This window comes from Cheilinus undulatus, linkage group 9 (genome assembly GCF_018320785.1).
Source record: "Cheilinus undulatus linkage group 9, ASM1832078v1, whole genome shotgun sequence".
Lineage (NCBI taxonomy): Eukaryota > Metazoa > Chordata > Actinopteri > Labriformes > Labridae > Cheilinus > Cheilinus undulatus.
The window spans coordinates 16,336,860-16,360,545 of NC_054873.1; the positions used below are offsets into that span (position 1 = coordinate 16,336,860).

The 23,686-nt window shown below is 39.3% G+C and overlaps 1 protein-coding gene across 3 annotated transcripts in view; it reads left to right on the top strand.

The window, feature by feature from the left end:
* Positions 1-19,927, top strand: part of slc6a13 (solute carrier family 6 member 13) — a 28,666-nt gene extending 8,739 nt beyond the window's left edge. For all 3 annotated transcript variants that reach the window (XM_041796256.1, XM_041796254.1, XM_041796255.1), the window contains exons 2-15: positions 5,929-6,138; positions 6,548-6,682; positions 8,634-8,774; positions 10,716-10,797; positions 11,069-11,201; positions 11,558-11,692; positions 15,244-15,347; positions 15,478-15,602; positions 15,885-15,997; positions 16,168-16,305; positions 16,727-16,829; positions 17,195-17,295; positions 17,517-17,687; positions 18,647-19,927. In XM_041796256.1, coding sequence (XP_041652190.1) covers positions 5,952-6,138; positions 6,548-6,682; positions 8,634-8,774; positions 10,716-10,797; positions 11,069-11,201; positions 11,558-11,692; positions 15,244-15,347; positions 15,478-15,602; positions 15,885-15,997; positions 16,168-16,305; positions 16,727-16,829; positions 17,195-17,295; positions 17,517-17,687; positions 18,647-18,811 — 1,833 coding nt within the window. In that variant the 5' untranslated portion in view covers positions 5,929-5,951 and the 3' untranslated portion in view covers positions 18,812-19,927. The remainder of the gene's footprint in view (positions 1-5,928; positions 6,139-6,547; positions 6,683-8,633; positions 8,775-10,715; positions 10,798-11,068; positions 11,202-11,557; positions 11,693-15,243; positions 15,348-15,477; positions 15,603-15,884; positions 15,998-16,167; positions 16,306-16,726; positions 16,830-17,194; positions 17,296-17,516; positions 17,688-18,646) is intronic.
* Positions 19,928-23,686: the final 3,759 nt, after the last annotated feature.

Genomic DNA, 23,686 nt, shown 5'->3' on the forward strand with positions numbered 1-23,686 from the left:
TATTTACCAAAATGCCTATAAATAAAACTTTACTGCAAGAGTCATCTGGCTTTTCATTAATATGTGCAAAGCTAACTTTGACCACCTTAGAGCAGACCCAAAAAAACCCTAAATTTCAGTTCCCTGGACCTTATGTTGGGAGCACATACTCTACAGCTGTGGAGAAATATGTAGCAAATAGCCTCTGATATGCTTTTACTTTGAAGGATATGTCTCCATCTCTGTGTTCCACCATATCTTTGCCTACATTGCAATCACAAACTGACCCATTTTAGATTAAAAACAATTGGTTATGAGTGAAAAAAATTAAGAAATGTGGGTTGAAATTTGCTACTAAGGAGGTGGTGGGTCCTGATGCTTTACGACCACTACTCTGGAGAAACATGTTAGGAATCAAGATTGAAATCTGGGTCCAGGGTTTTTTTAAAAGCCAACAATCAACAACATTTTAAGTGATCAATATCGGGGAAAAAGTTCAATCAGTTCTTGCAAGGGGAAAGATAAGCTCAAAACACTGTGATTTTGTTGCAAGTTCTGTTACTTAAAAAATATGAATCCAATGTTACAATCTGTCAAAATCAGCAGACTATGAGTTAATTAGTGGATTTGATGAGCTGACAGATGGTTGTATTTTGATGTGTTTAAGGTCAGCTCAGTAAAACTGGCCAAGCTGTGGGTTAGGGTTAGGGTTATCAACAAGGAGCTGGTTTCCCATTAAAAATCATATTTTATTATGGGAAATGTAGGCACTAGGTTTTCACTAATAGAAGAATATTTCAAATCAGGAACAGCCAGAACTGCTGGTTCTGCTGCATCCGTTTTGACTCTTTATTGTTTAACTGTCCATTTAGTCTGCCAAAGTAATTGAGGAGCAAAACTAAGTTGATGGGGTAATCTAAATGGACAATTCTAGTCCAAGGACAAAACAGAGCACATTATGTCCAGAAATTTAGTCACACATTAATTCAGTCAGTAAATCATTCAATAGGTCAGTCTGTCACTCACTCACTCACTTCCTCAGTCAGTCACAGCTTTTTAAAGAGAGGTGAACCTGGCACAGTTTCCTGGGATAAAGCTTCACTGCACCTCAATAAGATCATTCTCTAGTCTGGCATTTTTTTTTTCACCCAGCATCCCTCTCCACCACATCCTATAAACATCTATGTGTGAAAACTGTTTCTGCCTGTAAATGATGATATTATTAAGTCTCATCTAATAAAAGGGCATTGTTTGAAGTGTGGTATTTGGCTTGTGTGTTAGCAACTGTGAAAAAGTGAGGTAAACTGTGATCTGGCTGCAGGGCTATTCAAGAATCTCATTTGCCAGCACAGAGCAGAGGGTCTCCTCTGCTTTTGTTGCACCAAGCCTCCATTCCCACCAAGTACCTTCTGAAAACAAGGGGCTCTATTTTTACCTCAAGACCACAATTTGGCTCGGATGCTGGAGGTTTTGGCACTAAACAAGGTCCAACCCCATCAACACAGTGCACACTGAGTTACACTTGTGCTCCACCTTTGCCCTTAACCAGTAGGTGCTCATTCCTAAAGGTGGCTTCACACGAGACTTCTGGCATAATGACATTCCCATCCCACGTGCTGCTGTCAGAACTAAACTCAAAACACAGACAGCTTCCTTGGTCCCGTGAGGCCGGGTCACACAACATGAAATGTATTTGCTGGCGGAATGTGTGAGAAATAAAAGGGAAGGTGGTTTTGTGTCAGCGTGTATTCTTGTAACTGAATTAGTTTGAGCGTGTCCCCCCGCAGAATGATGACCAATTTGTTTGAATTTGGCCTGCAATGGCGACCGTGATGAGACTCAGAGAGAGGAAAAGGGGGTAACAGAGGGGTTGGTGAGAGGGCTGTTAATGCAAACTGACAGGAGTGAGCACAGTCAGTGAGCTGTCTGTTTCCTCCACTGAGAGAAATTCTTTCAGCAGCGCTGGCCCCAAAACAGTGTCTTGCCAAAGGCTTGACAAGCCTCTAACATGGTCATGTAACATCAAGCAATTAGTGACCTCCTCCAACACAAAAGTGACATACATTATATTCCACCTAAACAGAAGCATGTGACACGCCAAATCAGACTTCTCTAAGAACTAGCCAAGGTCCTCAAATTTCATAGTGCCCTGTTTTCCTCATAAAGGCAATCTTTCTGAGAAGGACACACTCAAATACCCAGAAACTAACTGTAGCTAGTGTTGGCACCAGTGAGTTGTAATTAGGGAGGCTGGGTTGACTGTGGCGGGGACAAATGATTTTTGACAGTAACATGTAATACTACAATAACCTGTAATATCACCTCAGAAAAACGAGATTCAGTTGCCCAGTAATATTCATGAAATGCAAATTACTACATGTCATGGATGAAAGGTGACTAACTGCATTTACTCAAATCACTGCAACTGAATGGGGCTTTTTGAATACATTTTTAAATCAGTACTTTTACTTCTACTTAAGTAAGTGTTAACCAGAGTAACTGTACTTTTACTTGAGTATAACACTCTTGTACTATTTCCTCCTCTGTTGACTACCCAGTAGCACATAATGAGATAACAATTCCACATCACACCTCAAAACATCTGTCGTACACAGAGCTGATATCTCAGGGTTATATATTTGTGTGGGAGAAGTTCCCCATCATGCCCTTGAGCGAAGCGTTTAATTGTATTTTATATGTGTTTTATTGTATTTGAATGTTATTCTTGTACAAGTGAACACTGATGGGGTTCTTTTGGTCATTTTTCTGGTGGATTGTTGTTGTTTTTGATGTGAGACACATTTGCACCATGAGGAAAGTTATCCACTGAGTTAGAGTTTAGCTTAATTTTCCTAAGGACACAGTGTTCTTCATCAGTATGCATTGCCTTACATTGCCTACTGAGGTTGACTCTGCTTTATTTTTGCATGAGGAGACCTACCTTGCCACAGTTTTTCAAAAGTTTCTGCAGCTCTGTCATGCTGGTAGAAATCAAATATTTAACCATATATAGTGTGGACCAATACAGGTGTCTTCAAAGGGCTATTTAATACATAATTTTACTTTATTATAGAGATGTGACTTTACCTGAACAACCCAGTTGGAGATCTATTCTCTTGTTGTTATTGCCGCTGAGGAAAAATCATATTTCATTTTGCAACTCCTGTGTAGCTACTCTGTACTCAGTACCAAAAGTAAACTTTAAATCAATCACTATCTACGTTTACTTAGTAGACCTATAGACCAGTACTTCTACTTCTACTTTAGTCATTTTGACCAGAGTAGCTTTACTTTTATTTGATTACAGTAGTCATGTACTTTTCCCACCTCTGGAGATTACATTATCACACTACATATAAACTAAACTTTTGAAAGTGTTAAATATTTTACAATATGTCAGAGCTTTACTAACTCTCATAGCAAGGCAATCCATACTGATGAAATACTCTACCCAAGGATATGATGGGAACTCTACCCACACATACCAGGGATTTAAAATCGCAGTGGGCCAAGCTGAGATCATTTGACTCTGCAGAGTTGAACTAACATGAAATCATTCTCTTGTTATGTGCATTCTTTTGTAGTCAACAGGAGGGAAAAAGTAAAGGAGTATGGTACTTAAGTAGAAGTTCAGTTACTCTTATTAAATAGAAGTGAAAGTATTGATTTTGAAAGGTACTCAGGTAGGGAACATGGTATCTTTTAGCGTCCTTGTCATTGCGGGGTAGGCAAGTGTCTTGGTTGAACAAGTGACCCCTATAAACTGGTGACCATTACCTAACTAACGGCTGTTGAAGTGACAAACAGATGGGCAAATTAAATAAATATATTTTGCGTTTAAATGTCACAAAATACTGCCAGATATGCATGTAACGATTTGTACATAGTGTTATTCTCTAAAACTGTTAAGTTCCCAATATGTTAAAACAAGACAACTACAGACACATTCTGCTGATAGTCGCCAGTTCACAGGGTCGCCATTTACATCAATACAACGGGTGTTTCGCAATAACATCGACCACAGCTGCTCCTGCTCATTTCTTGGCATTGACAAAGCTTTAACTAAAACTCATTTATTGTGTTTTGCTGAATTAAGTAGACTTTGGCTTTTACCCTGAGTACCAAAATTATAAGAGTTAATGATCTTCATGTTTTCCCATGGTGCAACAGTTCTCTAACATACCAGCCTCATATTGCAACCGTTACGGTCATCGTCGGACCTATCAAAGGTATAACTGGAAAGTAAGGAGTATCTGAGATTATATCCAAAGTAAGTATGAAATATAGCCCTATTGTATCTTTTTGGTTACTTACATCATGTTTTAGTCAATAGAATATTATTCCATAAATATTTATCACAAAATAATTAAAATGAAGGGCTCAATTTAATGAGTTCTACTAGGCCTGTTTGTCTACTGCATAAACACAAGGCTCATGACAAAAATGGATTCATGTTTTCGGTAACTATTCATTTAAACTTGACTCAGGTGGATAAAAATCTTGTTAGTGGTAAAATTATTGATTCATACACAGTGAGTTTAGACAAGCTGAGATCAAGATAAGACAGAGACCATAAAAATCAACAGGAAGAAATCATTACAAGGTTGAAGGTTGAAACAAGGTGTCTGCAACTCTGTTTTCAAAGTACCACACTGCAAAAATCTCAATCTGAGCAAATTTGTTCAACTAACTTCACTTAAAGATCTTAAATAAGATGTCTTTCTAGATTTTTCAGGGGGATGAGGCCTAAAATAAGTGTTAAGAGGTATTTCTGACTAGAAAAAACATTTGTTAAGATCTAAGTTTCTGCTAATCTGACACGCCAGATGGATTTGTTTCACGCATCCATCTGGAAAACCTTCAATACTAACTAACTGGAGTGTTATTGGATGAACGTTCGGTCTGTCTAATCTTTACGGGCCAATCAGAGCAACAAAACACGTGACGTAGCTACGACCGAGGTGCGCGTGTGCAGCTACTGAAAAATAACGCGAACCATGGTGACTATAGACATGTCAGTACACGACTTTTGTTGTTTTAGAAAAGAAAACATCTCACTGCTGTTCCTTATTCTTCTTTTAATGAAGAAATGTCATCAAGTTCTGATGAAACTGGCGTTTTAGCAGCATCCACGCTAATCTCTTCCGCCATAATTGCACCGGCCTCTTGTTGCTGCTTGTTTACATCAAAACTCCGCTGCACCTGAGTACTGCCCCTCTTCGCTGAATGGTCCTGTCACTTCCTGACCTGGCCCAAACGGTTCAGACGAGAGCTTTGCAAGATGGATTCACCTGTGAGAAACACAGAAACGGGCGTATCCATCTGCTTCGCAAGGTTACGTTTTTGCATATGTTTGACACATAAGACACTTGAACAGATTTCCAAGGAGGCTAACAGAGCAGCTGCTTTAAGTCAATCACACACCAGGAAGGTTGCAGCCATCGCTGAGTTAAAGCTCTTTGTTATTTTAGCAAGGGCTTCTTCTTGTTATCACATTAAGGACGTTGAAGACTAGCACATCAGTGGTGGTTTCGTCGCTCTGTCTTGATGGAAAATCCAGAGCTCAGCAAATCCAAGACAAAGACAAGACCAAGTAAAAATGCTCTCAATTCAGAGACAAGACCAAGACATTGAAAACGTGGTCTCTAGACCAAGACCATTTTTCAAGGACTACAACACTACCCATGTGGTAAAATTGTATACATAACTGCAACGAGGCAGGATTTGTCCCCAGATGTAATCTGGTTTGTTTGTTTTTAGGTGGTATGTTGAAAATGGCATTAAAACCATTTTTGATTGTCTTTGAGTTCATTGCCAAACAGTAGCATGCTACTTTGCTCTGACCTATCTATCTCAATCGTGCAGTCTGCATCCGTTTGTTTTCCTTGTTTCTAGTTTGCCATTTTTGCATTTCATCTTAAATGTCTTTTTTTCTGACGGTTCCCTTAGGACGCAGAGGTGACCTGGAGAACATGTCTAAGGTGGAACCCTCCAATGGGCACAGCAGGCCTCTGGACATCGTACCCAGCACAGAGGAGAAGATGACAGAGAGGGGTCAGTGGGGCAACAAGCTTGAGTTTGTTCTGTCGGTAGCTGGAGAAATTATTGGCCTCGGGAACGTGTGGCGTTTCCCCTACCTTTGTTATAAGAACGGAGGAGGTGAGTACTGGAATTTGTGACATTTATCTTGTCGCCTGTTTCTCAAATGCCTGAGGTTTCTGTTTAAGTTATTTTTTCTTCAACATCATTGGGTTACCCCCAGAAACAGGTCAGTGGTTTAAATATGTTTCGATCTGTTAAGATAGATCAGCTGTAGGTGTAGAAGTCAAGGAGTGGATAATACAAAGGTTAATATGTGAACTATTCCAAGGACATCTACTGATCCAGGACAGTCACGGTTCATTTAATTTAAGAATGAGCCAAACAGCTTTTAACAGTCTTATACACCAACACTCAAAGACAAATATGAGTTGACGATCATTTTCCACAAAAAAACTCCTGCACCAACTCCTCATATACATTGTTTGGACCATATTAAGGTCTTTCTTTTATTTGTGTGCTTATACAGGTGCCTTCTTCATCCCATACCTCATCTTCTTATTTGCCTGTGGAATCCCAGTCTTCTTCCTCGAGACAGCCTTGGGTCAGTACACCAGTGAAGGAGGCATCACATGCTGGAGAAAAATCTGCCCACTGTTTGAAGGTAAAATATCTTCAAAAATGTTGATCTCAACACCCTTGCTGCTGCTACTATGTTTGCTGTGTCTTTTTCTTCTGCTGCTCCAGCCTGGTCACATACTTTATTTGAATAAAAATGCAATAGAATGAGAGAAACCAGATTAAAAGTTACAGTGCACATTCACACGTTGGGTGTTTTACCCTTTTATTGATTTTATAAATCAGTCATGGTCAATATAGTTTGGCTTTCATGAGAGAAAAAAGAAAAAAACCCTCTTACATGACAAAGTGAAAACACATTTTTACAAAGTAATGTCAATTAGATTAGATTGTATAATGTAAAATAAGTGACTGCTCCAATATTTACTGTATGCTTTAGGTCATTGTCTTGCTGGAAAGTAATTCTTCTCCCAAGCTGTAGTTCTCTTGCAGACTGATTAAGGGTTTTTCCTAATATTGACACATTGTATTTACCCGCTACCTTTACAAGCCATACAGGGCCAGCTGCTGAGAAGCATCCCCACACCTTGATGCTGCAACCACTGTGCTTTACAGTGGAGATGGTGTGTTTGTGGTGATGTGCAGTTTTTGGTGTCCACCAAACATAGTGTCCTGCCTGATGGCCACAAAGCAATATTGTGGTCTCATCAGACCAAAGAACTTTCTTCCACTTGACCACAGAGTCTCCTGTGTGCCTTTTGGCAAAGTCTAGGCCAGATTTAATATGAGTTTTCTTCATCAGTGGCTTTCTCTTTGCCATTCTCCCATAAAGCTTTGACTGGTGAAGAACCTGAGCCACAGTTGTATGCAGAGTCTCTCCCATCTCAGCTGCTGAAGCTTGTAACTCCTTCAGAGAAGTCATGGGTGTCTCGGTGGCCTCTCTCACTACTCTCCTTCTTGGTCAGTTTGTGTGGATGGCGTGATCTAGGCTGATTTACACATGTGCCATATTCCCTCCATTTCTTGATGATGGATTTAACTGTACTTAGTACCTTGGATTTTTTTTGTATCCATCCCCTAACTTATACTTCTCAATAATCTTTTCTCTGAGTTGCTTGGAGTGTTTTTTTGTCTTTGTGGTGTAATGGTAGCCAGGAATACTGATTAACCAGTGACTGGACCTTCCAGACACAGGTGTCTACACTACAGTCACTTTACACACATTCACTGCACTCAGGCCCCATTTCCCTAATTGTGACTACTAGAGCCAATCTGCTAGACATCTGTTGAATTAGACCATTTGGAATTTAAGTGTGTAGAAGGTTTTTATGTGCATCTCCATGCAGGCCTGCATTTGTGACAGACGACCATCATACATATGCTGCACAGATGTGGGATAATGAAGCGTGTGGTTGTAATGGTTGTTGCATTTTCTGCCTTGAGATAAGTCTGCAAGCCAACCAGCCATATTAATAATCAACAGAGTGTTTAGTCAAGCATAGGCTTACAAATTGGAACATGAGTTTAACCTTAATCTGTGCCTTCATGGATGTTTAATCTACTAATTTGTGTGTCAGTTATTTCAACAGAGAGTGCTGGGTTGAATTAAAAAAGAAAGATGTTATTATACCAAGGTTAAAGTATCGAATGGCTATTTTACTGAGCATATCAGGGGCTTTCCTTTTATAGCTTTGGGTAGTGTTGACTTTGGTGACCCTCATGGACAAGGTAGGTTTATTTATCTATGTGTTGATGCCCTGAAAAATGTGAGAAGTATTTTCTAGACAAAAACAAAAAACTTGAAGAAAGGGTGTTTTGCATTGTGCTGGTTATCACTTTTTCTGTCTGGCTGAAGTTTTAGATTTTAAAAACTCATGCGTCATTATCAATTTTTGATCGTCGTTTGCTTTTTAGGTAATACAGCTTCATCAGTCTTGATTTCATACAATTTCACAACCAGCTAAAAAGTCTTTCAGGAGCTTTTAAAGGTGATTATGATTGCAGAACTTTAATGCTCAGAATGTTTTTTGTTCTAGGTGTGGGTTACGCCACTCAGGTGATTGTTGCTCTGCTAAACATTTACTACATCATTGTGTTAGCCTGGGCCATCTTCTATCTGTCCAACTCCTTCACCTGGGACCTACCCTGGGCCTCATGCAACAACACATGGAACACAGGTGAGACAAAGACCAGCGGTCAAATGTACAAGACAAGTTTTAACTTGATACATTCACTCTACATTGTTCAACTGCAAATATCTGATCAGCCAATCACATGATTACATGCCCATTCAGGCATGATCTGCCGAAGTTTAAATTGGGCTCCAGAATTGTAAAGAAAAGTGATTTAAGTGGCTTTACATGTCATGGGCTGATCTGGGGGTTTAACAAACTGCTCATCTAGTTATACAGGACTGTGGTGATGCTTTACAAATTCATGCCTCACCTCAAAGCTTGCTTGCTCAGTCAGCACACTGTTTATCATGGATCTCTGAGGTTCTTCTCTGTTTTTAAAGCTCTTAACCATCATTTTTTGTTGTGTAAATGTATTGGATTGTCGTCTTTGACTACTCCTACTCTAAAATTATTTTCTACAAGGCTGTTCTTGGGATACCTCCTTCATATCTTCTGACCTACATCAGTCAGAAGAGTACAGGAGTTTATAATCTTTGTTCCCAGGAGCTTCTATAACCATCTGTTCTAAAGGTCAGAACTTAGCTTGGACAAGTTAAAGTTTTAAGTTTGCTGCTCCTTTTGCCTGGAGTGAATGACAGAAAGACTTGAAACTTCATGAGCTTGTCTGATTGGATGCATTCAAGAGAAAATTTAATGGCTTGCAGGCAGAAACATCTGGCTGCAGATGCTTTGATTAATGTATAAATGTGGTCAAGTTTGGCAAATATTTGCAAAGTCTAAGTGTTTCTGCCTGTCTTGACCAGAGTTTTAATCTGAAGGAGATTTTCCTGGCTAAATAAAGATCAGTGCTCTATTGAGATTTCAGCTCACAACCATCTCCAGGGTTTGCAGAAAATTGTCCAAACAAGAGAAAATATCCATTGAGCTGGGGTTCCCTGTTGTTGGCAGAGGTCAGAAGAGAACGATCAGACTAGTTCAAACTGATCAAAAGGCAACAGTTACTAAAAAAACACTCATTACAACCGAGGTATGCAGCAGAGCATCTCTGAAAGCATAACATGCTGAACCTTGAAGCAGATGGGCTACAACAGCAGGAGACTGCACCACATAGTTGTGACTCCTGTTGGTTAAGTATGAGGATACTAAATGAGGCTATAATTCACACATCCTCAGCAAAATTGGACAACAGAAGAGTGAAAAAACCTGCCTGGTTTAATGAGTCTTGATTTCTGTCACAACACTCAAATGGTAGGGGTAGACTTTGGCATAAACAACATAAAAGCCTGCCAGACCACCAACAACCATGGCACCTTTAAAGTCACTTAAATCACCTTTCTTACCCATTCTGATGCTCAGTTTGAGCTTTGGCAGATTTTATTGATCATGTGCCTAAATGCAGTGATTGCTGCTGTATGTTGATTGATTAGATACTCTTGTTTATTAGCAGTTAAACAGATATTTTAATAAAGAAACATGACATCAACATGTATTGTGAGGTGCCGTTACATTATTTATGAATTTTGATGACTTTGGTACTTCCTTGAATTTAGTTTTTCTGCCATTATGGAGTCAACATTTGGATTTGTAGAGCAGTATACATGCATTTTGCTCTTTAGACTAAACTGTATTTACTATTAGTGGAAGTTTCTGTTGTTTATTTATAATAAGCATGCTAACAGCACAAACTAAAATGGTTTGCATGTTAAACATAGCATGCATTTTAGCCTTGAGCTCTTACTTTGTGTGTGCAATTTGTAAAGTATTAATGCTGCAAATAGTGGAGTGACTATTCCACTTTCTCTATCATCATTTCATGGATTCATGCCTCTATAGTATATTCAGAAGTGAAAGTCCTTGCACCCTTTGTCAGCCCTGTCTCAGTGGTGGCATTGTTTCGCTTGCCTGTGTGTAACTTGGAAACCTCGGAGAAAGCTTGGATTTCTTCACGGGATTGAATGTCTTTTTGTGCTTCCTTCATTCAAGATTCCTGTATGGCATTTCAGAGGGGGAATAGCTCCATCAATCACCATGAGAACACCACCTCTCCTGTCATTGAGTTCTGGGAGTAAGTGCTTTTTTTTTTTGTTTGGCTGTGTCCTTGAATGGCCTCACATGCCAACAAAAGTACGCGAAATATTCAACTCAACCAGGCATTTAAATTTATACTTTTTCTTTAAAGATTTTCGGTTTATTTTTTAGCCTTTTTTTTAGATAGCCTTTTGGATTGGCAGCAGGTCCCTAGCTTCTCAGACATCACTGTTAAAAAGACAGTATTTTCAAATTGAAACTTTACAATTACGCTTAACATTTTGGCTTTTTGTCCCATTTTGCTGTAGGCGAAGAGTGCTGAGAATTTCTGCTGGTATTCATCACATCGGCTCTCTGAATTGGGACCTGGTTATTTGTCTGGCCATTGCGTGGGTCATCTGTTACTTCTGCATCTGGAAGGGAGTCAAGTCTACTGGCAAGGTGAAACCTTAGCTTATAACTGGCTACTAAACTAAAGAAAGACCCATCTTTTAATCGGTAGTTTTCTGCAGCCGTTCTTGTATAAGAAGTGCATGTTTATTTTATATACTGTATGTTTAATGATTGGGTTCTTACTTTAGAAAGAGGTATGCACTGTTGTGGAGTGAATAATTAAAACCTAAACTGGGCAGCTGTTGAAAACAATGTGAAGTTGTGATTTTTTCTCAAATGTTATCACAGTTTTAGTGTGCTATAATACTGAAATTTTAGCCAAAACAGCATCTTGTTGAAGAAAGAGTTTCTGACAGGGAGGAATTTTGTGGACAAATCTGATGAGGTACTGCTTTTCTTTCCAGGTAGTTTACTTCACAGCCACCTTCCCTTATGCTATGCTAATAATCCTGCTCATCAGAGGGGTCACCCTACCAGGAGCCATGAGGGGAATCCACTTCTACCTGTACCCTGACCTGGGTCGGCTGTCTGACCCACAGGTAGGCAAAAAATACTTCATCTTTGTCCCTTTGCCTTTGTAAGACAGCTGAAAGAGACAGTAAATGCATTTGCACTTGTCATTTTTTAAGATGCTGTCATCAACCTCAATTTTTGTAGCATAAGTAACCAATGTTATCTCAACTCTTTACAAAAGGGAAGGTATAAACAGTACTCGTGTGTATAAAGGCCCAACATTTATAAAGGAGCACAGCAGTCAGGAACTTTTGTTGAAAAAGACTCATGGGATGCCCTTTTATGGGTTGTAAAGGGATGAGGGGAGATGCAGAAAGCAAAGAGGAACAAGCATAAAATCCAAGAAGATGAACAGAGAAAAGGGAGATGTAGAAAGAGATGGAGTTGCAGAAAAAAAGAGAAGAGGTGGATTCAGAAACAGAGGGTAGGTAGGTGCATAAAAAAGGGAGATACAGATAGATAGATGGGGGATATAGAAAAAGAGAAGAGGGCAATACAGAAAATAATAAGTTAAAGGAGATGTAGAATCAGAGAAGAGGTAGATAGAAAGAAAATGTAGGAATGCAGAAAAAGAAAGGAGGGAGATACAGAAAAAGACAGCGGAACAAGACTCATGTTGATCAGTGATGAAGTCGTCTAGGGATGAAGGGAGATGCAGAAAAAGAAAAGAGGGAGAGCGATTTAGAAATGAGAGAAGAGGAGATAGAAAAAGAGAGTGGGTAGATGCAGAAAAAAGGGAGTTGCAAAAAAGATAGGAGGGAGAAACGGAAAGAGAGAGAGGGTGAAGCAGAAAAAAGAACAGCGAGATGCCGAAAGAGAGAAGAGTAAGACACAAGACAACAGAAAACAAATTAACAACAATGATGAGCCTGGCCATTAGTCTATTGTACACTTATTTTCTTGGAAATGGCTGTGTCGGTCACAATGGTAACATGGGGAAGTAGGTGAAAGAGTGTAGTTTCACTATATGGGGCACCTTCTCTACTGACTAATCCAAACCAGTGCCTGTCATACTGTACTTTCATGTTGATAATTTACTACACAGGCATACAAACCCCTTCAGAGGCGGCTTCTATAGGAAACCATGTAACCTAATGTCTACCTGTTTTGTAATTTTTACCTCAGTGTTTTGATGCCCCAGTTCTGAAACTGAAACTACCAAGTACTATACAGATAAATCATTCACAGAAACACTGATACTGTCTTGTAATACATGCTAAGATATTTTCAGTCCATTTGAAGAAGTTTGAATAAAACAAAAAACACTAGCACTGTGACAAAAGATACAATTGAAGCTGATATGTTTATTGGTGTGGCATTTTCTTCGACATCTTGACTGAATCAGACTTTTAAAAAGCTTTACAGGTCACGTAAACACATCCAGAATAGCCAGGTTGATTTTACCTGATGTTCTGCTCTTCTTGCTGGATTTTAGTTGATTTTGGCAACAAGAGAATCGATGTATTTAACTCTATCAGGTGATCCGACACATAAATTAGAATTTTCTAAACAGAAGAAATGGCTTGCTTGCATGTTTGTCAAATCATCATAAATTGCGTCGGTGTTTATAGCTCGTTTCCACTTTCACCATGTGGCCAAATAATTACTTTTCCCAGATTTTGGGGAAAATATGCTTCATCTTGTAATGTCTTTAGTTTTAAACTCTTTTTGCATAAATGAATCCACCCCTGTGGCAACAACAGTACAATTATTCACTCCTTTGCATTGTTCAGAGCCATAAGTTGCAGGAGACAGTACCTTATGATAATTTGTCTTGCAGGATGTCAGTCTTATTACTGCTAAAGAAAAGACTAATGATTGAGAATGGAGGTCACAGGGACTTTTCAGCCAGTGTGAAAATCTAAAAAGGGCCCCTCTACAGCCCCTCTTTGGGCTCTTGGGATGAATGCAGGCCCTGTGTTTGCTGGCCAAGACAAGCATGGCTGGTGGAGTTGGTGCCTTTGTGCACTGTTGTGTCCAGTGCTTGTGTTGGTGGTTGGACCCCTTGTCAATCAGATCTTCACTGCTGGCTGACAGGTATCTAAAGCATGCCCCAGTGCCCTGAGAGCTCTCTACCAGAATGACAAACACAAAAAGAAACCTCATTTGAATTTTGAAGGGTTAGTCAGTGTTTTAAAAGATGGTGGAGAGGTGCTGCACTTCATGTACGCGCGTGAGAGTGGGATGGATAACAGGGTCTGCTGTCAGGATGTAAGGGTTAGGATGGTGAGTAAAGAAGTTACAAGGCGTTATACACTCACCGGCCACTTTATTAGGTACACCTGTGAGTGGCTTGTTAACACAAACAGCTAACCAGCAAATCACATGGCAGCAACTCAATGCATTTAGGCATGTAGACATGGTCAAGACCTGCTGAAGTTCAAAGCAAGCTTCAGAATGGGGAAGAGAGGGGATTTAAGTGACCTTGAATGTGACATGGTTGTTGGCACCAGATGGGCTGGTCTGAATATTTAAGAAACTGCAAATCTACAGAAGATTCGCATCATGGATCTGTTTTATGTTCCCGTAAGACACTACATTAAGCATAAGTGACAGAAGCTATCAGATCTTTGAAACTGTGCCCCTGTCTGAACTTTAACCCTTTACCTACTGAGCTGGCGCTGTGTTTCATATGTCCGGAATATTATTACCGTAACTCTGTCAAAGTTTGTCCCATCAGAAAAATTCCAATGGTGTTGGAAAGCTGAGAATGGTGGGCATGTGCACATATATGGTTCATTACAGTACTCGCAACCAAATGACGTGGGCATTCATAGCAAAACACCAGACGTATTGCAAGACCGCTACACGGATTCTCAACACTATAACTCCTTGGAAGTTTGCTCAATCTAAAAAATTCTAACACTGACAGAGAGCTGAGAATCTGTGCTTTCCGGCAATATGTGATGTGTGGTATATGTATTACGGTAATGTTGAACAGCACCACGAAAACAGCAGCTTTGGCAGAAGACGAGTGAGAAAGGAGAGTGAAAGAAGAGCGTAAAAGGAGAGCAAGCCAGAGTGGTGTTTTGTTTTCAAAAAATAGCGTTAGATAGTGACATTTGTGCGTGTCTGTCATGTGCAATAACAATACGTTACTTGAGAGTGTTGAGAATGCATTTTTCCACCTTTTTTTGCATTAATTTTATAGTTATCTTTTGCACTGTGTTTTGCACACCCAGAGTCCTAGACTCAAAAAATGACTGGTGATTGTTCTAAACATGTATAGGTTCACATTTCAAATGTCAAATTAAAACTCCATGAGCAATAACAAAATTTCTTCTCATAAAAGCCATGAAAAACAAATCCGTTTTTGTGTTTTTCTTCTTTTAAACTGCTGACAATTCCATATAATGTGCAATAATCATTAACCAGATGCTGAAAAGTCAAGTTCAAGTACTCCTGGGAAAAGGGACCAAAGCTCTCAGACTTTGGGTATCTCCTGACTATTTTACAGCCAGAATAACAAAATATGTCCAAATCGCCATTTTTAGGCTCAGTAGGTAAAGGGTTAAGTTTACTGTGTTATATACAGTATGTTTTATGAAACTGATCGTCTTGTTTTTTCCACCCTAAGGTTTGGATGGATGCTGGAACCCAGATCTTCTTCTCCTATGCAATCTGCCTGGGTTGCCTCACTGCTCTGGGAAGCTACAACAAATACAACAACAACTGCTACAGGTGAGGATGGTGTGTCCTGAATGTGACTGGTGGCAAACACTGAACGTTCATATGAAATTCAGACAGCTCTTGGTATTGATTTGATTATTTTTAACGTAATCTTATTCGTTCCTCCATTTCTCATTCCCAGGGATTGCCTGTCCCTCTGTTTCTTGAACAGTGGAACCAGTTTTGTTGCAGGATTTGCCATCTTCTCCATCCTGGGCTTTATGTCCTATGAACAAAATGTACCCATCTCAGAAGTGGCTGAATCAGGTTTGTTTTTAAGTTTAAAATGGCACTTGTATTATCCTTGATTTCCCAGCAAAGAGCTTTGTTTTCTTTTGATTTGATAGCCACATTTTATACACATGTGACAGGACATGATTTTACTATATTTGATTCTATATTGTAGGGGTTTATGGAATTGACTGTTTAACGTTGCCATGTTTTTGCACTATAAATAGAAGTCTGGCTGTATTTTTTGGCCTTTATTTAAAAATAATGATAAATCATGGTAATTTTTATGTGAAAATAACATAAATGTGCCTTACTTAGGCCCAGGTTTGGCCTTCATAGCCTATCCTCGTGCTGTGTCCATGATGCCATTCTCCCCTCTGTGGGCCTGCTGCTTCTTCATTATGATTGTCTTTCTGGGACTCGACAGCCAGGTGAGAGCAACATGTGCACTCAAAAACACACTAATAATAAAAAGTTAAACTCTAACAATAACGCAGATTTTATTTACTTGCTACTATTTTGGATTTGATATCTGCACACACAAAAATCCTTTGACTAATACACACAAACGTGTGCATATTTATGCTCCTTTCTTAATCAGTTTGTCTGTGTGGAGAGCCTGGTGACAGCCATGGTGGACATGTATCCTTCCACCTTCCGGCGTAAAAACCGCAGGGAGCTCTTCATCCTGGCTTTGGCTCTGATGTCTTTCCTCATGGGGCTCGTCATGCTGACAGAGGTTTGTAAATTCAGTATTTCTTTATCAGAAGAAAGAAAAAGTATAAATTCTTACTCAAAAGTGAGTGGATCTAAAGCCCTGGTGTGTTATAAACAATATGTCAGGGTTATTTTTACAAAGAAATATAATGACTGTATACAGTTTTTAAAAATACATTCAAACACCCACAGTGACAATGCATACCAGTCAAATCTTATGATGATATAAGAATATCAAGGTGATAACAAAACGCCTTTTGTGCTTCGGCGATACAACATAATTCTTTTTTATTTGTATCCTTCAGTATTATAAACTGCAGATTCCTAAATTCCCTCCATGTCCCGATAACTGGGGACTGTCTGTTGACTTTTTAACAAATATTTGACTTCATACAACTTTTCCTCAAACCTCTGAGACTATAAACTTTTGTCTGTTTCCACAGGGAGGCATGTATGTCTTCCAGCTCTTTGACTACTACGCAGCCAGTGGGATGTGCCTGCTCTTTGTGGCTATTTTCGAGACTGTTTGCATTGCTTGGATTTATGGTGAGTGTGTAAGCCAGGCTTTTCAATAATGCGAGTCCGTGGCATTAAAAAGACAAAGGCTTTTCTCACTATGCACTATTCACCCATGCCTATATGCCCTCCACATTCAGCCAATCAATGAAAAGCTAAATAAACCAGCTCATAGGAGGCCATGACCAGAGGGGGGGATGATATTTCACTCAGCTGTTTTATCAAGTTAAATGAACTAAAAGAACAATAAAGTAAACAAATAACTTAAGCACCTTTTGTTTGCTGAAGTGTAAATTTTAAAGATATTTCTGCTGTTTAGAATAAACCTTGACATGTAATTGTGAGATTCTGATGCAAGTTTCCATCTTATTTTCCTCTTTTCTCCTTGATTTTAGGTGCTGACCGTTTTTATGACAACATAGAGGACATGATTGGCTATCGACCCAGCCCTATAATCAAATACTGCTGGCTTTTCTTCACTCCTGCAACATGTTTTGTGAGTGTCACATTCATGTTTGTTACACATGCCCTTACATTGCTCTCCTGGGAGAAGAGCGACCTCTGCTGGTTCATAGTGGAAATACATTTGAGTAGTTAAGCTACCACGTTTCTAGCTTGATGGCAGTAGAGATTATTACGATGATGGATAATTTATTCAGTATTAACTCTTATTTAAAATATCAAGTATAAGAAGTATCTCTCTGCCTTCCTTTTCAGGGAACCTTTGCTTTTGCTTTGATCAAGTACTCACCTCTGAAGTACAACAATGAATATGTGTATCCATGGTGGGGCAATGGGATTGGCTGGATCCTGGCCCTGTCCTCCATGATGTGCATCCCACTCTGGATAGCAGCAAAACTGCACTACACATCCGGAACACTCAAAGAGGTAAAGTTGGCCTAAAACTATCCTTTAGATGCAAACTCTGTAACTTAATTTTATTCAAAAGTAACCTACTGAAAAAATAAGCTAACATAATATTTTTGAAAAAAGTTCCTAAAGCGGCTCTCATCAGTATTTTAGTGTGTAGAATGAGTCAGTAACAGCAAGCTTACTATTTGGTTCAGTTTCAGATTTATTACTGACCTTTCTTTCCTCCGGTTGTCTTCAAATCTCTGATAAATACACAGTGCCTGGTCAGCACTAAGTAGCAAACAGTCCCCAAGACAGTCTGGCTGCAGACTGCAGATCTCAGGTGCCCGCTCTTGTAGACCACTACTGTGAGACACTGCCACAGTCAGAATGGAAACACATACTAAAACTTTAAAAATAAACTCAGCTTAAACTGAGCTTAAACTCAATGTGGCTTGGAAATTTCTTTTGGGGCCACACCGTAATGGAGGGTCAGGCAGTGGGGGTGGCTTTACGTTTCAGGGGGAGTTTGGGCAATGAAGCACACAGCTAATGGCAAAGAATCACATCATCCATTACAAGTTACCAACATAAAACAATAATAAGAGAGCAACAGAAAGGCAGCTTTCATAAGCAGCTCCCATTTCCTAATGTACGTAGCAGTCTTTGATGTTACATCCACTATTTCAATGGCAATGATAAAAAATTTAATGTTTGTCGAACTGTTACAGCTTTCAAAATTCTGACATGACATGGAATTTCTACATAAGCAGAAATACCTGGTCGTTTATAAAAATGCTCAGTAGTGCCCTTTGCCAAGCATGGTTCTAGATCGATTAAAAATCTGTCCAAACAGAAAGGCAACCAGATGCATCTAGTTTTAATGACAGGCTAAATGAGATACCTTCTTTTAATGCTAACTCCTCAGATGATCCATCACATCTGTTCTTTGAAAATGTATAGTGATCAAATCTCCCTCATTTTTGACCTTCCAGCGCCTCATCCTGTTGACGACTCCCTCCTCTGAGTTACCGAAGACGAAGCAGGACCAGGAGAAGCTGCTCGCAATCTACTCGGCAGATGGCGAAAGTCACCATCAGAGATCAGCTCCCAACAAAGATGGCTACTTTCCCGTTGATGAGAAGGAGTCTCACTGTTAGAGACCAACCCCATCCTAACAACAGTCTCTTCAATACCTCACGAGAGAAGCTGTCAGACAGATGCAACAGACTGAAGAGGTGTGTGACCTGTACATGCTGCTGGAGAGTTCTCCTACACTGCCTTCAACTTACACATACAGGATATAAGTGTTCCTAATTATGGAGTATAATCATATTTCAGAGAGTTTATTCTTATTTACCAGCAGCAGAATCACGAGTACATTTTTAAAAAAGGCCATTGTTGAAACACAGTGGCTAAGAATTTACATATGATCATTTCTGCTTTCTAAGGAAGCATCTTTTTTTGTTATGGACATCTCTAATGTTCAGTTAGTCTGACACGACATTCCGGTAACTTCACTGATCCTAACAAATACAAATGCAGCTCAAGAGATGTCACGAAAGGGTACAGATCACTAAAGCTCACTGTGAATGAAAGATATGTGTTCAAATGCAGAGTGTTACTGTTTGTATTGTGCAGGAGAGAATCATCTCAGGAGGTAAATTTTCTAATAAAACATAATCTGTGAAGACATATTAGTGATGAATTCTTGAGGATGTAAGAATTGGAATTTATTTTTAGCCAACTGACCTCTACTCACAGTTTACTTTTGTTTTTATCTCCATTTAAATGTTAATATGACAATTATAAAAAATATTGTGTTTGTATATTTTTGTTTTGCAATGGGGCATGAGTATGTGAAGGGTTTCCCCCACAATCCTCTTGATATGACCTCATTTTAGCCCACTTTGCCTTGTATCTATGCCTCATGTATTGCATTGTATGAAATTAAATGTAAAGTGCCTGAAGGTGATGGTTGTGCCACTTCGATAAAAAGCACAGACTGGCTGTTTGAAGGGATTAATTCCACTATGAGCATACCTCCCTTACTGTCTGTTTCTGCTGTATGAAATGAACTACATGATGAGTTTCTTTAGATTCTTTTATTGGAATGAACTTATGATCATCGATTACTGATAAGGAACACTTTTACTTTAACTTTTATATGTTTAAATTTTATACTGAATAAAAAATGCCTTTAATTGAAACATACTGTACATTTATATTCAAATGTATGCTTTTTTAGACCATGCATTTCATTGTGCAATACATGATTGTGCAGAACTAAATGTGTGTTTCTGTTTTTATTTAACTTAACTCCGGCAAATTTTTTTTTTCAACTATTCAGTTATAACCAGAAGCAAGAAAGCCCTGATTCTGTGGATTCTGACCATGTTAACCAGTCAAGGATGAAATCACCATAGCAGCCACAACAGATCCATTTGTCAGGCTATGAATGAGCTGTGATAGAAGTGACACCGCTCACCATTAGAAACTCTCCTGTACTCTCCTGATCATAATCTATCAAAAACAGACCAGCTGCATCAGAAAGAGTCCACATAATCTAAAACCGGATTATATCCATAAAGATCCACTGTTTTTTTACTTTTTCCAACATGCAGAAAAATGTCTGACAGCTATGATCCTATCCTTCCACTTGTCTTTTCCTCACATAAACAGGTGTAAAATACTTATTTTATCATTTATTTATTTAACCTTTATTTGGCCAGGTTAGTCCCGTTAATATCAGAGGTCTCTTTTTCAACAGGGTTACTGCATTACAGTGTTCAATTTAATTTAGGTAAGAGTTTAGAAGTTTAAAGTTTAGAAATAGGGCCATCTCCAAACTGTTGCCACAAAGTTAGAGGCATAGCATCGTCCAAAAATGTCTTGGTATGCTGAAGCATTAAAATTGGTTTTCACGGGAGATAAGGGGCCTAGCCCAAACCCTGTAAAACAGTCCGGTAACCCTCCTCCACCAAACTTTACAGTTGGCACAATGCAATCGTGCAGGTAATGTTCTCACAGCATCCACCAAACCCAGATTCACCCATCGGACTGCCAAACAGAGCAATGTGCACCACTCCATCTGATGCTTGGTGATGTGAAGCTTGCATGCAGCTGCTCTGACGTTTACATCCCATGTGCCTTGGCAGTCGTTAACCCCACTCTGTGATTTTTCTGGGTGTTATGCGTTGTGGTTGAGTTGCCGCTGTTCCTGAACGCTTCCACTTTATAATAATATCACTTACAGTGGACTGTGGAATACCTAGAAGAGATTGGATTACAAACTGTCTTATTGCAAAGGTGGCATCCATCACAGTACCACACCTGAGTACTGAGCTCTTTAGATTGACCCATGTTATGTCACAAATGTTAACAAATGGAGACTGCACGGCTAGGTGCTTGATTTTATACACCTGTGGTGTAGCCAAATACATATAGTGCAGCTTTGATAGCTTCGTCATTCAGTTTCACAGAAGAGACAACAAGACAAAATTAATCAAATCCTATCCTGTCCAATAGTCAATTTATAAAACTGTTAGAAATGATCTTAAGGAAATGCATTTGCTTCTTCAATGTGACTTTTACAGTAATTTTCAGGCAGTAAGCAGTGGAAGTATTCTTACCTTGTAATGAAAAATCTATGGGCTCTACTTTCATGGATAATACTTTCCTGTTCTTAAGTGAGCAGGCTGTTCTGGGTGTCATTTCCCATCAGCATAATTCTGAAGTGAAGACAGACATGTGCTGTGCCTTGACTCAAAAGTCTGAATAGCTTGTAGGAGAGGTTATTTATAGTCAGTGACACTGCTGGGAAATGTTATGACAAACACAAAGCCGATTCATGCTGCAGTTTCTTCACATCTCCAAGTACTGAGAGTCTGCAGAATATGAAGGATTACTTTGGGGCATTTCCTTTTAAATGTCCTGGCATGAGTCTGAATGTGGTTACAGGATGAATGTATGGCTCAATCTAACAATAACTTGAGTATTACTGTAGAAATTACATGGTTCTGACTGGAGAAAAGCTCCATGCCACTGAGCATTAATGATACACCTTAAACTATTCTCTTTATTAAAAATAAGGCTTCTGATCATCATCTTTACAGAGCCTGATTTTCAGACATGTTTCTGTTGTCATGTCTCATCATTCAATCATATTATTTTCCATCTATGGTCCATAATGCAACATTTTAAAATAAATATATATAAGTGGTTGACTTTTTTCAAAGATCTGTGTCTTTATTTCTTATCAAGGAGTTGGTGGTGTGTCCAGATTCTCACCTGAGAATCACTGATGTAACAATATCCCTGATATGTTTGTCGTCAACTCTTTCCTCACAGTTGAAAAGGACTTAAGTAGATGTGGAAGTTTGCTCCGTCCCTGAGGAGGCAGCTCTGTTCCCTCTGCATGACAACACTGCAGCCTAAAATACAAAAAGCCTCAGTAGAGATGAGCAGACCAGTAAACGAGTCAAACGAGTTAAAGTACTTAGCTGCAACGAGGTTTCTTTAGATTTTAAAAGAAGAGCTTAAAATATGACACTATCATCTGTGCACTAAAATACAAAGTTGGAGAAGGACGATGAGGGAGCTGGTTCAGTCTGTTTACTGTTATGCCACACTATAGAGACCTGCAGTGTGGTGTGTGGGCTCCTTCTGGCTGTCACTCTGCAGCCTCAGGGAGAAGATGCTCCTGCACATTTCTTTATTCAGTCTCACAAAAAACATCCATGCCTATGTACTCTATACTCCTGCCTTACTTCAATGTTTATTAGCTCTTTATAAGCTGATGTTATGTTATTTCAGCTGTGGAGTATGTGAACAAACCAGCTGGGAGTAAAAATTGGATAAAAAAATGCACATACATATTAAACAGATGATTGTAAAAGCCCATTTAGAGGGATATGATTCAACAGCTCCCCTGTATTAAACAGCTTTCCATCATTTGTACTGAAATTATCAGAAATAAAAAACTCAGCATTTTAAAGTTGTTTTTTTTTTTTGCATCATAATTTATTAGTGGACTAATTTGACGATGTACAGAAGCCAAATGTAGAAATGCATTTCAACACTTATTATACTGATTTTTCCTGTGATAATGGAAAGCTTTTGTTCTCATGAGATCTAGTCTCATCAATCTTATTATACAGGCAGCAAAGATGGCTTTCTTTTTTTATCACAGGGAAACAAGTGTCCATATTCGACCCCATGTGCAGAAACACATCTCAAAAAAGTAGGGACAGGGCCATGATTACCATTGTGCAGCATCCCATCTTCTTTTAACAACAGTCTGTAAATATCTAGGAAGTGATATAACCACTTTCAAGAGAGAAACATCCCATTTTGTCTGATGTCGGATTCTAGTCACTCAACAGTCCCGAGTATTTGTTGGATTTTTTGTTAAATGATGCACCAAATGTTTTCTACTGGTGAATGGTCTCGGCTGCAGGCAGGCCAATTCAGCGCCTGGACTCTTCTGTGAAGCCATGCTGCTGTGATGGTTGCAGAATGTGGTTCAGCATTGTCTTTCTGAAATATGCAAGGTCTTCCCTGAAAGAAACGTTGTCTAGATTGGATGTTTGCCACAGGCACTAATGCAACCCCATGCCATCAGAGGTGCAGGCTATTGAACTGTGCACTAATCACAAGCTGGATGGTTCCACTACTCTTAAGTCTGCAGGACATGGCATCTGTGGTTTGCAACAAGAATTTCAAATTTTGATTAATCTGACCACGGAACAGTTTTCCATTTTGCCTCAGTCTATTTTAAACTAGCTTCAGTCCGGAGAATACAGCACTATTCCTGGATTGTGTTTATATGGGGCTTCTTCTTCACATGATACAGCTTTAACTTGCATGTGTGGATGGCATGGCAAACTGTGTTGACAGACGATGATTTCTGGAAGCGTTCCTGAACCCATGCAGTGATTTCCAGCTCAGAACCATGCCTGGTTTTAATGCAGTGCCAAATGAGGGCCCGAAGATCATGAGCACCCAATATTGACCTTCAGACTTGTCCCTTGCTA